General features: G+C 30.5%; 1 protein-coding gene across 1 annotated transcript in view; it reads left to right on the plus strand.

Moving 5' to 3' along the window:
- LOC107447604 (B-cell receptor CD22-like) overlaps positions 1-16,348 on the plus strand; it is a 401,378-nt gene that overhangs the window by 292,900 nt on the left and 92,130 nt on the right. Inside the window, exon 7 of the mRNA XM_071177281.1 lies at positions 7,129-7,419. Coding sequence (XP_071033382.1) covers positions 7,129-7,419 — 291 coding nt within the window. The remainder of the gene's footprint in view (positions 1-7,128; positions 7,420-16,348) is intronic.

A 16,348-nucleotide genomic window follows, 5' to 3' on the forward strand; every position in this document is an offset into this window, starting at 1 on the left:
AAAGACAGAAGTACATTTTGGAAAGTAAACTACAATTTATATTAGATGTTTTATTTTCCATTATTTTTCTTGTTCTTAAGTTTATTTCAATGATGAATAAAATACATATTTATATAGAAGACATGCATCATTATTCCTTTTAAACTGAAAAAAAAAATTATAAAATGTGTTATTAATGTAACTTGTAAATTTTTTCCCTTGTTCATAATATAATTTATTATATGACCGAAAGCAATATCTGGTCTTAAATAAAAATACAACCGAAGCAATTTTTATCTGGAATAAAACTGAAATCGAAGATAAATGATTCGAATACTATAGGAAATTTTTATATTCTTACATAAATGAGCAATATAAAAATATTTCGAAATATTAACATAAATCTATACAATCCTTTCTTTGTTTAATATTTTATATTAAAATGAAGCAATAAAAAAAGCAAATTTAAAACTAATTACACACAGAGAAGTATATCATTCCTTCATGCAATATCTATAATCATAGTTCATGATGTAATTGTGCATAAATAAGCAAAAACATGTATTGGATCCTAAATTATAAACCATAGAGCGTCAACTATTCAAATCTACTGTATCTACCAACAGTTTCGTTGAAGTTTGCAAGTGTTTGCAAGGCTAGGAATAACTTCTAGAAAAGTTTCGTGTTTATATCTGAGGGGATTTTCTTTGAAGATTATGGCTCATAATTTTACATTAAGATTTATAGTTTAGGTGAATTGATGCATAATTGTAAAATTTGATGTATTTCAGAATAAATCAGTGACAAAAAATTTGATCTGATAAGCAAAAAAAATTGAGAAGACAATAGTTTCTGAGGGACTTGTTTTAGCAGATAATATAAGTACTTAAAACTATTACTTACAAATGCATAAATTAAAGTGAAAGTAATAACTTTAATACATTACATTATTTTATTTATTTACAATACAATTAATTCTATACAATTGTTGAATTCCTTACTTCTGAAACTCGATGTTCTAAAAAATTGTTAATATTTTGTAAAACAGTTTATGCTCGCAAATTGTTCATATTAAGAAACTGTTAATACTAGCAAAATGCTTATTAATTTCTATGTTTAGATCAAATTTGATTTAATAATAAATAATTTAAATTAAAAGAAAATAATTTAGAATTTATTGGCCCATTCGTTCTCCAAAAATTACCTAGCAACAAGTTCAGATTTTTTCAAAAATACTATATTTAAATAAATTATTTCCACAAATGATGCATGATATTCAAAGTTTCATGAAAAACTTTATATTTATCTAATATTCGTATGTCCCCTAAAAAAAGTTTAAGCAGCTCTCTTTCTTGGCAAAAATAAATAATTCATTCCTTTCTCCCAATAAAAATGCAATTGATATTGCAAAATCCACCATGCTTCTTTAAATATAATATTCCTGAATTTCTAATAAAATATAAGAATTATACTTTAAAAATCAATAAAATATAAGAGATTTTATTAAATCATAGCATTTATTATTCACTAAAATGTCGCCTTAACATCTACATTTGCGCAATGCGAAAACAGAAAAAGAAAACAAAAGAAACTTATGATCTAATTATTTGATGAAACTTTAGGTACTGTTGTGCAGTCATAATAATTTGTCGAACTAACTATAAATATACTCAAATATTTATGCCAGATAAGTTTTCAGTTACAGAAAAGATCCCAGTCACTGTCAAAAGTCACAGATGTTACGCAGAAAAGTATTTTTCTTGAATAGGCTTATTTTTTTCGTTAACAGATTTGGATCCTTGATCCCCAAAATACGGAGAATATTCCTAATACAGAAAAGATGGCCATAACATGTACATGGTTTTTGTATTTAAATTTGCATTCTTCAAGTTGATTTTTTGTGCGATTTCACGATTAGTACGATTTTTTTTCAGTCTTTATTAAATTCTAGAGGGAAAAATAATGAATAATTAAGGAACAAATTACGGATTCAGTTATTTTCAGATATAAAAGTATCTGAATTTGCAATTGAGTGCAATTTTTTCTATCAATTTGAATAAAAACTTTCAGATTAACTATGGAGAAAGCAATAAGTTATATTAACTTTAAGAGTATTAAGGTTTCAACCGTTGTTCTAAATACATTATAGGATTTCTTTTTTTTTTTTTTTTTTTTTTTTTTTTTTTTTTTTTTTTTTTTTTTTTTTTTTNGAAAAATTAAATTTAAAAATATTAAATGAATATAAGGATAGTAAAGTAATAATGTTAAACAATATTAAATATTACAAATGTTAAGAAATAGCAGAGTGGTCTGGGTTTAAACTAGCGCCATCGACAATGATATAATTAAAAATTTGATTGTGCAATGGGACACTTGCAAGTGACGTAGTGCGGGTATCTTGATCCCTATTGGTTGTTGAAACATAGTATTTGCTTACGTTATAAACTGGTCTTTCCATTCTATTTCGAGTAAGATAAGCCCGCCAAGAATTAATTCTCTTAAATGAAACATTCTATATTCTTTCACAAAGATTTCGATTCCTTCACTATATATTTCTTATTTAAATTAAAGACAAACACGAAGCCATGTAGAGCCTAAACTAATTATGCATCGAAATTGCCAGGTTCACAAAACAAAAATATTTCACGGTTGAAATAAAATGCAAATAATAAATCTGAGTTAAGTAAAAGACGCAGACGAGAAAGAATTCAACAAATTCAATAAGTGATACGGAGCTGTGTTTAATTAATTTCTCGTTAATTCATCTTCTAACTTATGTGGAGAAACTTAGCTCATCTTTAACACTTCATCAGCCTGCACCGATGTCATAAGTCATATGTGTGGGTATTCGTGATCTTCTTCTTAATACTATTAAAAGAACATGTTCATTTATTCAGCCACATTTTTAAATATATCCAAAACAATTCACAACATCTTCAAACTAAAGCCAGCTTCACTCTTTTAAAAAAAAATTTTTTTTTCACTTTTTTTACATTGGTGATGCATGTTATATTGTTTTCTTTATCATTTATCAAGCTTTTATTAGCCTCGTTAAATCTTATTCTTAAAGTCCTGGCAAAAAATATTAATATTACTGTCGGAAAAAATCTGTCTGAATCTTTCTGACTGTCTGACGTTCTCTTTCTGTTTTTCTGTATCATTTTTTAGCTCAAAATATCGTCTACCTTAATTAAAGTCTGTTCTTCAAACCAATAAAAAAATTTCTTAGAAAATTTGACCATTAGATCTAAAGTTTTTTAGAGTATTACGTTTCTTTTTTTTTCATTGTTATCATTTGCTCAATATACTACTTCGCTTTTTTAAGATCATGTAGTTGAGGAGAGCGTTGTACCTTAGGACAGTTGCATCTTGGGACGAACAGCATAGCTTTGTCATCAATTGGCGACTAATAAAAGTTACCTGAATTACATAGTTGTTCCCTTAATCACCAAAAGTTAGGGAAGAATAACTAGCAACTTTAGAGTGAGATTAGCGGGATTTAGAAAATAAAAGGGAAAAAATGCATCGACAAGTAAATTAGCATTATTTCATTTTTTTTATCTACATATTCTTAATTGATTAGGGTTAAAAATCAAGATAGCAGAGATGCCAACTGCTCCGGACGCGACAAAATAATTAAAAAAAAACGGTAAGTAACTGCAAAGTAAATTTTGCAAATATTTGACTATTTTTGCTTCCTTTTTAAAAGGTATAGCATGACATAAGTTCTATAAAGTGGTGAATTATATAAGCCTACGAATTATTTAGAAATTGTGGCGGATAAAAATCGACTAAATTGAATTTATTAAATCAAGAATCACAATTGATAAACTATCACTTTAAAATATATATTTGCTGTCCGGAGCAAGTAGGCATCTCTGAGATAGCATATTGAACTTTTAATTATGTTCTACTTAATAGTATGGTTAGTTAATCTGAACAACTAACCACGAATATTTTTACAGGGCATGCTTTTGTTTTATTCAATTTTTTGTACCTTGGGACTAAATTGTTAAAATGGAACGAACCTGTTAAATCAGGATAAAATATCTTTTTTTAAAGAAATGAAACTATACATAAAATAGATGAAGAAGAAAAAATATGTAAATGGCCTCCACTCTCAGTAACAGGGTTTTCAGAGCAACAACAGCAATCACTCAAGCTTCCTGTGAAATTCAGTGCATATGACATGCCCTTGGACTATTCTAAAGCTAAAGAAGCCTTTTTTTATGTTTTCTATTATGTTTTGTATTTTATATTCATTAAATAAGATTTATTTGCTATATTTTATTTATTTTTAATTTAGTACCAGGGTACAACAAACACTCTGTATCCCTAGTTACAACTTAGTGTTGTACTTTGGGATTGTTATACCTTTTGCAAGGTTGTAAAAAATGATTTATTGCTCTGTTTTAAACTAACATATTTTTAATTTTAAACTGCTTATATATTCTTTAAATAGTAAGCAATTAGTTATTAATTTCATTTCTACCTTAATTTTTACCCAAGTAAAAATTAAATATTTATTTTCTAACTGCTCAAGATACAACTCCTCCCCCTACAGTTAGATACGAAATGCGGAAAAAATTTCATTTGAACGTGCAGAAAGAAACTAATTTTTCTCAGCATTTATGTATAAACCATAAAATCATGAAACCAATCTGAAAACACTACAATGTATGCCTCAAAAGTATGTCGATCTATGTTATTCTTTTAGAAACAAAAATTAAAATAATTATATTATGAGAATATAATATAACTTTCGAAGTAAAAAAGGGTGAACAGTAATATTGCTTTACTTTTTTTTCTACTTTCCGTGTATACAAACTTTACTCTGAAATTCTTATCTAAATTGATAAAGACAATAACTTGACGGGTTTGTTTTCTTTCTAGCTTTAATTTTAGAACGGTATTCAAAATTCTAAAGTAAATATTTCTTTAATTTTCAATTTCCGCATCAGTTTATTTCTCTTGTTATTATTTATCTTGTCGTTGACAAAAAAATAAATATTTTTTTAGAATTTGTAAGAGAAATATTGTATTAAGTCAAGTTGAATGCTATTAAATGAAATAAAATATAAGAAAATATTTTACTGCTCTCGTTACAGTATTTCTAATATTACATATAATACTTGCTTGTTTTGAGCTGTATTATTATTTAATATGTTTAAAATACAATGTAAGGACCCGATATAAGAAATTCATTTCATAGTGTAACTTAATATATGAAGTAAACCTGAAGGGTGCCCCCTTAAATTGATAAAGTACATCTGCTAGCGAGGAGAAAAACNAACAATTAGATATTACTTACATTTCTACCTTAATTTTTACTCAAGTGAAAATAAAATATTTGTTTTCAATTTGTTCCAAGGTACAACTTCTTCCCCCACAAATCGAGACGAAATGCGGAAAAAATTCCATTTGAACGTAAAGAAGAAAAAAAAATTTCTCAGCATTTATGTATAAACCATAAAGTCATGAAACCAATCTGAAAACACTACAATGTATGCCTCAAAATTATGTCGATCTATGTTATTCTTTTAGAAACAAAAATTAAAATAATTATATTATGAGAATATAATATAACTTTCGAAGTAAAAAAGGGTGAACAGTAATATTGCTTTACTTTTTTTTCTACTTTCCGTGTATACAAACTTTACTCTGAAATTCTTATCTAAATTGATAAAGACAATAACTTGACGGGTTTGTTTTCTTTCTAGCTTTAATTTTAGAACGGTATTCAAAATTCTAAAGTAAATATTTCTTTAATTTTCAATTTCCGCATCAGTTTATTTCTCTTGTTATTATTTATCTTGTCGTTGACAAAAAAATAAATATTTTTTTAGAATTTGTAAGAGAAATATTGTATTAAGTCAAGTTGAATGCTATTAAATGAAATAAAATATAAGAAAATATTTTACTGCTCTCGTTACAGTATTTCTAATATTACATATAATACTTGCTTGTTTTGAGCTGTATTATTATTTAATATGTTTAAAATACAATGTAAGGACCCGATATAAGAAATTCATTTTATAGTGTAACTTAATATATGAAGTAAACCTGAAGGGTGCCCCCTTAAATTGATAAAGTACATCTGCTAGCGAGGAGAAAAACGCGTTTAAAAATTAAAGCACACTGTATATACTACAAGAAGGAAGCAATTCAAGGAAAATGAACTTGTTTTATGGTAATGACCTTTCGACTAAACAAAGTATAATTTTGGTAAAAGAATCAAAATGGTAATCGTTCAGGTAATGGTTTACAGGAAATTCAGGTTTACAAAATTATTGTTATAATAACCACACATACAGTAAGAAATAGATAGCTGAAAAGTAAATCTAACAAAATAAATGGTTTAGTGAAACGCTCTGAAGTATCATGATAAAATTACCAAATTTTACCACGATCAACACATTTTGTAACATATTATAAAAATATATTTTATTCCTAATTTTACCAAAATCATTATCAAAGCATATTGAAAAAAAATTACCGACCTTTTTAGTGTTTCCATAGAGCCAGAAACACGGAAAACTTCACTATATTATTTATCAAATTTCGCCCTCTTAATCGACTTTAAAACGTACAAAGTTTTTATTTTAGCATATAATACCGCAGGGCATATATCGCAATCTGCACTACTGTAAAAAAATTTTACCTTAGAAGATAAAATTACATATTCAATTACTCACTTGATAGATAAAATCAAACTGGTTTTATAATTTTATTTATTTTATAACTGGCAATAAAGAGGCGACCTAGTTTTGGGTTTGCGACTATCAATGGTCGACTCCATAGCTTTGTAATTTTTAAATCTAATTCAAAGTATGTTTGATGGAACATATCCACATTTGCGTAACATCGAGAGGAAAACTATTTAAACCTCCCTTGGTTAGCCCGTCGCAAAGGGGATTCTAACCCATGTTCCATTGCGGATATTTCCCGTCATCTCAATGCTCGGTGCGAGAGCCTTGAGCAGAATTCGAATCGGCCAGAAACCGTGTCATCTCATTTAGAGATGAGTGCTCTATCTTCTGAGCCACCATGACTCTAGTATCATCTTGGGTCTCTTAAAAATTATTTGTTTAAATTTTGAGTTATAAAACAAATCATATGCAAATGCTGCATTTAAATATATATTTTCAGATCCACCTGGGTCTGCAACGATTGCTCAGCTGGAGACAGTTGCTGTAAAAAGTCACACTGTGACGCTTTCTTGTCAGCTAGATGACCTCGGACACCCAGAGGCCTCGAAATATCTATGGGAGTCACCCACTAGAGTGATGAGCAATAACGGTTCTTCGAATCAAGTCACAACATCTGCTTCTGTACTGACCATGGAAAAAGTGAATGCAGCGTCTGAGGGAGTTTATTTCTGTGCTGGAAGAAATGAGGTGGGAACGGGACCATTGGGCCATTTTAAACTCAAACTAAGCGGTAAGTTGCATTTTATCTGAAAGAAAAACTATGAAAGTGTTGCACATACTTAATGTATGAGCTGAAATAATGTTTTAAGCAGCTTCAGAAGTTTTGCTGAATTCTTCCTACTACACATCTTTACAGCGTGTCTAAAAAGAAAAAAAAAAGAAAATTCAATTTTGACTTATATATGTTCGCGAATCTATGTAATACTTATCGAGGCAAAGGCAAATGTCCCAGAAATACGCTCGGTTCAATTGTAAACGTAATTTAAGGCAATTTCATACATTTCTAATAGCATAGAAATTAAATAACTTCGTTGGCCAATTAGTTCTCAACTGGATCGCATATTAGAATCTATTCCTAACTTAAATTTCTTATTATCTCTTTAAACCAAGAATTTAAACAAGCTTTCTCTTATTTCGCTTCTAAACATTCATTTAATGATTTTGACTATGAAAATTTTATATATAACGACAATCGCTTAGACAATCGTCTTAATCGTTAAGAGTGCGTAATAGCGTTCTCCTTGACGATAGAATAACGGTATACCGAAATGGAAAATTTACATGGCAAATTCTGTTTCATATCCAATCTGTTTCTGTTTCACATATTTTAAAATTTAAAAGTTTTAAAAAAGTGATTTCAGGAAAAACTATGTAAACCATGAAGTATATCCAAAAATATCCTTTTAGAATGTCAAAACGTAAACGTATTACATGATTACTTCTCTACGGCGTAATCCCCAGTTATCATGCCGTAATTTGTTTGCATTTTGATATTTTGAAAAAAGTTTTCGGCAATTGAAACTTCATGATTTACTTTAGCTTTTCCTTAACTAGCTTTTTCTATTTTTGTGAAAAATTTACTGTACATTTACTGCATTACTTAATATTTCAAAATTACTGTTAATTACAATTATGTAGGTGAAGGAGAGTTTCCCATTAAAGTCAGGATTAAGGAAACGCTATACCTACCATGGTATAGCGTCTTTTTAAAACATTGAAAAATTTAATTTTTTTTTTAAATGTGACTTTAGGTAATTCTAGACTAAAACAGAAAGTTTTGAATGCCACAAAATTGTTTTCAAATTATCAAAATGCAAACAAATTATTACATGATTACTGATCAGCGTAATCCTTAGATATCATGCCGTAATTTGTTTGCATTTTGATATTTTTAAAAATGTTTTCTTTTATTGAAACTTCATGATTTACTTTAGCCTTTCCTCAACTCGCTTTTTTCTATTTTTTTAAAAAAATTATTGTACATTTACTGTATTACTTAATATTTGACAAAATGACTGTATTACTTAAATACAATTATGTAGGTGAAGGAGAATTTCCCATGAAAGTCATGATTAAGAAGACGTTATACCTACCACGGTACAGCGTCTTTTTAAAACATTGAAAAATTTAATTTTTTTTAAATGTGACTTTGTATTGCTAGACTAAAACGGAAAATTTTAAATGCCACAAAAATATTTTCAAATTATCAAAATGTAAGCAAATTATTACATGATTACTCCTCAGCGTAATCCTTAGATATCAAGTCATAATTTGTTTGCATTAAAAAAACATTTTCGGCACTTGAAACTTCATGGTTTACTCTAGCATGAAAGTCATAATTAAGAAGACGCTATACCCCACTATAGCGTCTTCTTAATTGTTCATTTTTATTTCATGCCTGGATGATAAATTATTTGTCTTTCATATCATTATCCTAACTGCTGCAAGTGATGGAATAACATCAGGAATACCTCATCAAAAAACAATTCGGGCTGAGACAAAAAAGAATAGGGGGAAAAAACTACAACAACACTATTTTTTCCCTTCTTCTATTGCTGCAATCTCAGTTAGGGGGAAAAAACAGGCGACACATACCCGAAGTCCCTTCTTGCTTTATTGAACATAATCCCTTTTTTTTTCCTTTTGTCCTGGAGACGAACTTCTTAAAACAAGTAAGACCTTTCCTGATCCTGACTATTTGGGGAACAAGTTCACTATTTGGCGCCGAGCCAGCAATTGTCTTTTATGTTTATATAAGTACCTGGGCTCAGTAGTACCATGGATTGAATCTTTTATTTTCCTGTCTTAATCCTTTTGATTCGACAGGGGTTGCCTTTGTCCACACGGCTGGCAGCTGTATGGGTGAAGATAACAGAGAGAAATCGAGAAGTGGGGTTAATTCATTGGACTCAGGGGTCGAATGGAGCGACGAGGGTCGAGAAAGATACCTAACATACTGAATCGAAAGTGATGAGACTTTGCGATTGCTGATTCGAAAGACACTCTTGGGGGTAACAATTCGATATTCTGTCTTTGGAATGGTAGAATATCAACAGATATTATATGAAGTATAAAAAATATCTGCACAATTATTATCATCGTTTGATTTGATTTAATTGCTGCTTAACAGTGTACTAAAACATTTAGAAAATTATTAGTCTACCGTAAAATTTTAATTCGATTACCGGTGCTTTAATGAAATCCTTTAAAAATAAAAGATTTTAATTTCAATAATAAGCAAAAAATATTTAAATTAGTAGAATTTTAAAATTTTGAATAAATAATTTTTAACTAGAAAAAATAATGTTTTGAGTGCCACTCGTTCACTTTTAACGTTACTTCAATAGTTTTTCTTATCTTCTCTATAAGTATACACCGAAGAGCCATTACATTATGACCCCTTCCCCTGCTAATAACATGTAGGACCACCTTTCGCTCTCAATACTGCTAGCACTCGAAGTGGCATTGATTCCACAAGGTGCTGATAGGTAGTCTGGGGTATCTGGTACCAAGCGCTCCCCAACTGGTCCTGCAATTCCCTCACATTGCGAGGGGGTAACGTGGCAGCACGAATTTGGTTTACCGAGTAGGACCGCAAATGCTCTATTGGATTAAGGTCAGGTAAATTTGGGGGCCAAGACATGACTTGAAAGTCACTGGAATGTTCCTCGACGATTCGGCTCTTATGACATTATGCATTATCCTATTGGTAAACACCATCCCCCGCAGGAAACACTGTTGCCATGAATGGGTGAACCTGGTTTGCAACTATGTCCAAGTAGCTTACAGACGTCAGGGATAGTTCTATGAGGATTATGGATCCTAATGTGCCCCATGAAAGCATTGTTCCGGGGCGAGCCCATTGTTATAGATGGAGGGTGGTCATAATGTAATAGCTCTTCGGTGTATATTAATTATCTTTATTTCACCTTTAATTGACCATCAGAACAGCATACACTAATGGTGAAAGTTAAATACTTTTTTTCGGTATTAGAAGGCTTTTGTTAGCAAAAACTACATTTAAAAACTCGCGTCATTGTTTTCTAAATTCAGTATTTTTAAAAGAAGCAAATAACAATTTGTTAAATTTATGTAAGAACATTTTGTGAATAAATAATGCAATACTTTTGCTATACTATATACAATTTTTTTACTGCTTTTGTTTGTAATATGTTAATCGTAACAAAATAATGAATTAAATTTCAAAAATAAGTAAAAGCACTTGAAAAACTTTAATTAAAAAAAAGCAGAGTATGTGACATAATAATTCGAAGTCATACTCATTAATGGTATGAAATGAAAACCTTATGTCAATACCTCAATTTAATTAGGAAACTGTTTTAATATCTTATGAGCTCTAAATTAAAATATTTATATATTTGAGAAATTCATCATAAAAGTTAAGACGTTATATATGGCACATTTAATCGCTCGCTTTCGCTCTCTTTTTTTTTTTCAATCAACGCATTGGTTAGCGCAAAAAATGAAGCTGTCAGCAATAAATAAAATTCCCCACGACAATGTTAATATATCATTNCCATCCCCCGCAGGAAAAACTGTTGCCATGAATGGGTGAACCTGGTCTGCAACTATGTCCAAGTATCAACCAAGCAACCAAGAATAACAGACGTCAGGGATAGTTCTATGAGGATTATGAATCCTAATGTGCCCCATGAAAGCATTGTTCCGGGGCGAGCCCATTGTTATAAATGGAGGGTGGTCAATGTAATGGCTCTTGTGTGTATATTAATTATCTTTATTTCACTTTTAATTGACCACCAGAACAGCAAGCACTAATGGTAAAAGTTAAATACTTTTTTTTCGGCATTAGAAGGCTTTTGTTAGCAAAAACTGCATTTAAAAACTCGCATCATTGTTTTCTAAATTCAGTATTCTTAAAAGAAGCAAATAACAATTTGCTAAATTTATGTAAGAACATTTTGTGAATAAATAATGTAATACTTTTGTTATACTATATACAATTTTTTACTGCTTTTGTTTGTAATATGTTAATCGTAACAAAATAATGAATTAAATTTCAAAATTAAATAAAAGCACTTGAAAAACTTCAATTAAAATAAAACAGAGTATGTGACATAATAATTCGAAGTCATACTCATTAACGGTATGAAATGAAAACCTTATGTCAATACCCCAATTTAATTAGGAAACTGTTTTAATATCTTATGAGCTCTAAATTAAAATATTTATATATTTGAGAAATTCATCATAAAAGTTAAGACGTTATATATGGCACATTTAATCGCTCTCTTTCGCTCTCTTTTTTTTCAATCAACACATTGGTGAGCGCAAAAAATGAAGCTGTCAGCGATAAATAAAATTCCCCACGACAATGAATAAACTATCATTATTTAAAGCAAAAATAAGGAAAGAAATCACAATTGAAATGGTCAATGATAAAATGGAAGTATCTAACATTTTTAGTTAGTTGGATTGAAAAAAAGAGAGCGATTAGATGTGCCATATATAACGTCTTCACTTTTAAGTTGAATTTTTCAAATATATAAATATTTTAATTTAGAGCTCAAGAGATATTAAAACAGTTTCCTATTTAAATTGGGGTATTGACATAAGTTTTTTTGTTGGTTTTGGAATATCAATCACCGATTATCAAATACCGAGTAATTTACTAGACTGCCTCAATTTGGAGGCAATTAGAACAATCTTTCCACAATTAGCATAGTCTTTTTGTTTTTTCTCGAAAATGCAGATTTGTAACATAACCCCTTTTAACACTGACCGCTTCAGTTGTAACTAATTTCGAACAAATTAAAGTCTCGAAAATACTCATGTCAAGTTCATAAATAAAAATGCCCCTTTTAAAATGCTAAAAGTCAGCTCTCTATTTGCAATTCTGCAAATGCTGCTGCAGAGTGGCTTGCATAGTATTTTTTACTACTAGTTAAAGAGTTAATAATTTTCGAACTAATTATCGATTGGTAATTTTTTATACCAACATACTCCCTGCACATTTTCTACACATTTTCGTAATTTCGAGCCTGGGCAAGTCAAAAGGGACAAGATGTACTGTCCAGTAAATATCTCTATTTCTTTTTTGATCAAAAAACCTGCCTTTTATTTTTCCATCCATTCCAACACCTGATCACGAATGTTGTCGAAAAGCTTTTGTTGAATACCAATCTTTCTCAATTAGATCAGCTAATATGGACAGTTAGCAAATACAGTAATTTTTTAATGTCTCTTTATTGGGACAAAATTTACATAAATATTTCTTTTGCTACCTAATATAAAAACGCTGCAGTATGACACACTGTTGAAAAAAAATTCTAAAAATTGAGCAAAAATATGACAAAACAGCAATAAAAAATTAATAGAATTAAAAATTAATAATAACAGTCGAATTTAAAACCACATTTATTCAAATTTGAAAAAACACATACTTATTTTCAAGCAAAAGGCATATGGTGGGAGAAATGTGTGAAAGAGATGCTGGTTGATTGGCTGCAGGATTCAAACCGAGAACCCCGGGATTCTTAGTAAGATTCTCTAACCACCATTTTTGTACATCTTAATACAGTGAGAGCTAGAAAGCTTTATAAAATGGCCTCCGTAGTGACATTTAATAACATACATGTCATTCCCTTAAAAGTTTTTAAAATGTAGTGAATTAAGTGAATGTCTCTTGACTAAGCTATTGAACATATTGACCATATTTTCTGAATTGACCATATTTATATATATTATACAACTATGGCCATATGTATTATATTGACCATATTTTCTGAATCGCAGCCCTAAGTACCATTGAAATTGGAATTAAAATATACCATAATGTGTGTCATTGCGGAGGCAATAACTCTCCCTGGTCAGGTGTGTGCATCCATGATGATTATAGTATCCTACTATGGTCCAGGAGGTATTTGATTCGAATCATACTGGCAGCCAGCGAACATTACTTTCACATATTTCTCCCTTCATGTCATTTTTAAAACCGTGCTATTATGCTAAAATTGCAAGCTTGCATCATGCTGTATTAATATTTAATATATGGAGTATTTAAATTTGAATAAATTTGGTTTGGAGCTATTTTGCCACATGTTTTCTCAATTTTGAGAAATAATTAGAGACATAAGACACTTAACTAAGAAAACGTATTATGTTTGTCCCGGATTGACTCGTGACTAAATAAAGAAAAAAGTCCTCGACTAAAACCCATTGGTAGATTTTCGATTCAAAATTATGCATTTCAGTACCGTTCGCTCTTCTTTATTTTCTGACGTCGAAATTATGCTGAGCACGACATATAAAGGCACTAGACGTTAAGCGAGAGAAAAGAAAGAAAAAAAAAGGTTCACCATCCCCTCAAATACCCCTTTTCCATTTATATGTATCTACTGAAAAAAAGGGGAAAAACGATGTTCTGGAAGAAAAGGAGAAGAATTCCGGAGCACATATGCAAAAAATTCAAATGATATACGCGGCGGATTTTCCGGGAGCCTTATCCGAAACCGGAATATCGCGTTCCTCTAAGCATTCCCGAAATCCTCCCGAATAAATTTTCCCCGTGAAAACTCGGAAAAGCATTTAACTTTATTCACCCGCGAAGAAGCACAAAGAATGAAACATAAACTTCCAGATCCGGTTTTCTAGTTTCTTTTCTATATATTTTACCAGATAAGAAATTCAGAAATACAATGGCATTGGAACTTCGCTGACGTGCTAGCTATAGGCTGAAGTAGCTATATTTTTATTAGAAAACTAGCAGCAAAAGCTTTAGTGTGCTTTTTTCCGATGCAAATATCCGCAGGGTTGTGTAAACTTTTAGTTCTCTCCCCTTTTAAATCCCGTTCTTTTTCTTCGCGCCAAAATGAATGGAATAGGCGCGAAATATAAAGGCCTCGCGCCAATAAAGTGGAATAGAAATCGAATGACTCTACTTTCTCTCCACACATCAAAGCAAATGCGAGAGAGAGGATTTAAATCTGAATTTGGGATTTTTGTTTCCTGATTTCAGTACTTTCAGAAAATGAATGGGGTGCTTAACTCTCATTCAGAGAACGAACTTTGATGAAATATTGAAAGAAAAATCAGTATAAAAGTATATTTCAAAGGACTGCGTATTACCTTTTTGTGTAAGATTTACGAGAATTTTCAATAGAGTTTGAGAAAATAAAAAGTTTCATGTGAATATTGTATCGAAGTTTAAATGAGCAAAAATGTCTTAAAGCAATTCAAAAAGTGCTATGCTAGGAAATTTTCTCAAGGAGAAATATTTGTTATGATTTAAATATCAGGTTTCCCCATTAATAGACTTTAATCGATATTTAGTTTTAAAAAAATTTAAAAAAACAACAACATCGCATTGTAAATGTGCGTGTTACATTAAAATGAAGCATTACGTTTACAAATTGTATATATGGGTTATTAAACATGTCAACAACGCTTTATGTCATAACGGATTAATGGATTCATAAGTGCAAGAACTATTTGAATTGCTCTTATAGTTTTAGAGTATTGACCAAAAACACCAAAAAAAAATTACTTAAGGGTTTTAAGCTTTCGAAAAGTCTTTTTTAAGCTAATGAAACTATATTTTGCAAATTACGATTACCCCCTATTTTTTGTCGTTCAAGATTCCAAGTCCGGTGATCTGGTATGATTAATTAAAGGGAATACGTAATTGGGTCTGATTCTATAAATTAAATAATGGTTGACAAAAATTATTTAGCATATTTGAAGTTAACCTTTTGAACCAATAGAGGATGGGTTCTGTAGCACCATAACCACTACAGTTGACATACGTTTGCTGCTACTTATGTTGCAGCCCCAGCCGACCGGCCTGTGTAGGGGTCAGGGAACTGGCCTTGCATCAGAAAGGTTCTGAGTTCGAATCCCGCGCAAGGCATGGATGTTCATTCATTCTCTGTACTATCTGTTCTTACTGTGAGAGCAACGTTGGCCCACCTAATATGGTCATTCTCCAAGTGGGCATTGGAAAGAAAAAAAATGTTTCAGCTCCAAGGAATCAAACTGTGATAGCGGTATGATTTTAAAAACCTTTCTGTAAGCAAAACTTTGAAAAGCTATGTAATTGTTAGGATTTTGAGATATTTTAAGTAACGATTAAAACGCTTCTGTTATGATTCTGTTTTTCGCTATGACGCACACATTTTGACATTTTTGTAATCAACAAATAAGCTACTTTCAACGTTTAATTACGGTTCTGAAACTAATTAAATACTTCTAAGTTGCATTTCGTTTATGTATTTCTAACATTTGGTATTGTATAGAAGGGATCTGGTCTAATCAAAATAGCAGACCAGTTATGATTAAGAACAACAACATGTGATACTATCAGCTGTAATTATAATTTTGAATTAATTAATTATTAAGCAACAATTTGATAGACAAATTTGTTATTTATTAAAAATATTACAATACTAGGAGGCTCCGCCCCCTGCTCGCTGGCGCTCGCCAACCCCCGGAACTGCTTTCGCAGTTCATTTCGGATTGCTTCGCAATCCAATGCTCGCTTTGCTCTCGCATTGGATACGTTCTTAACGTCTAGTTTTTGTATACTTTTTTGAATACTGAAGTTCCGAAAACTTTTCACTGTAGAAAATTCTAAACCTGTACATTTCAATATTAATTTGAAATTGCAAACAGTTCACATATTT

The sequence above is a fragment of the Parasteatoda tepidariorum genome, chromosome 2 (genome assembly GCF_043381705.1).
Source record: "Parasteatoda tepidariorum isolate YZ-2023 chromosome 2, CAS_Ptep_4.0, whole genome shotgun sequence".
Lineage (NCBI taxonomy): Eukaryota > Metazoa > Arthropoda > Arachnida > Araneae > Theridiidae > Parasteatoda > Parasteatoda tepidariorum.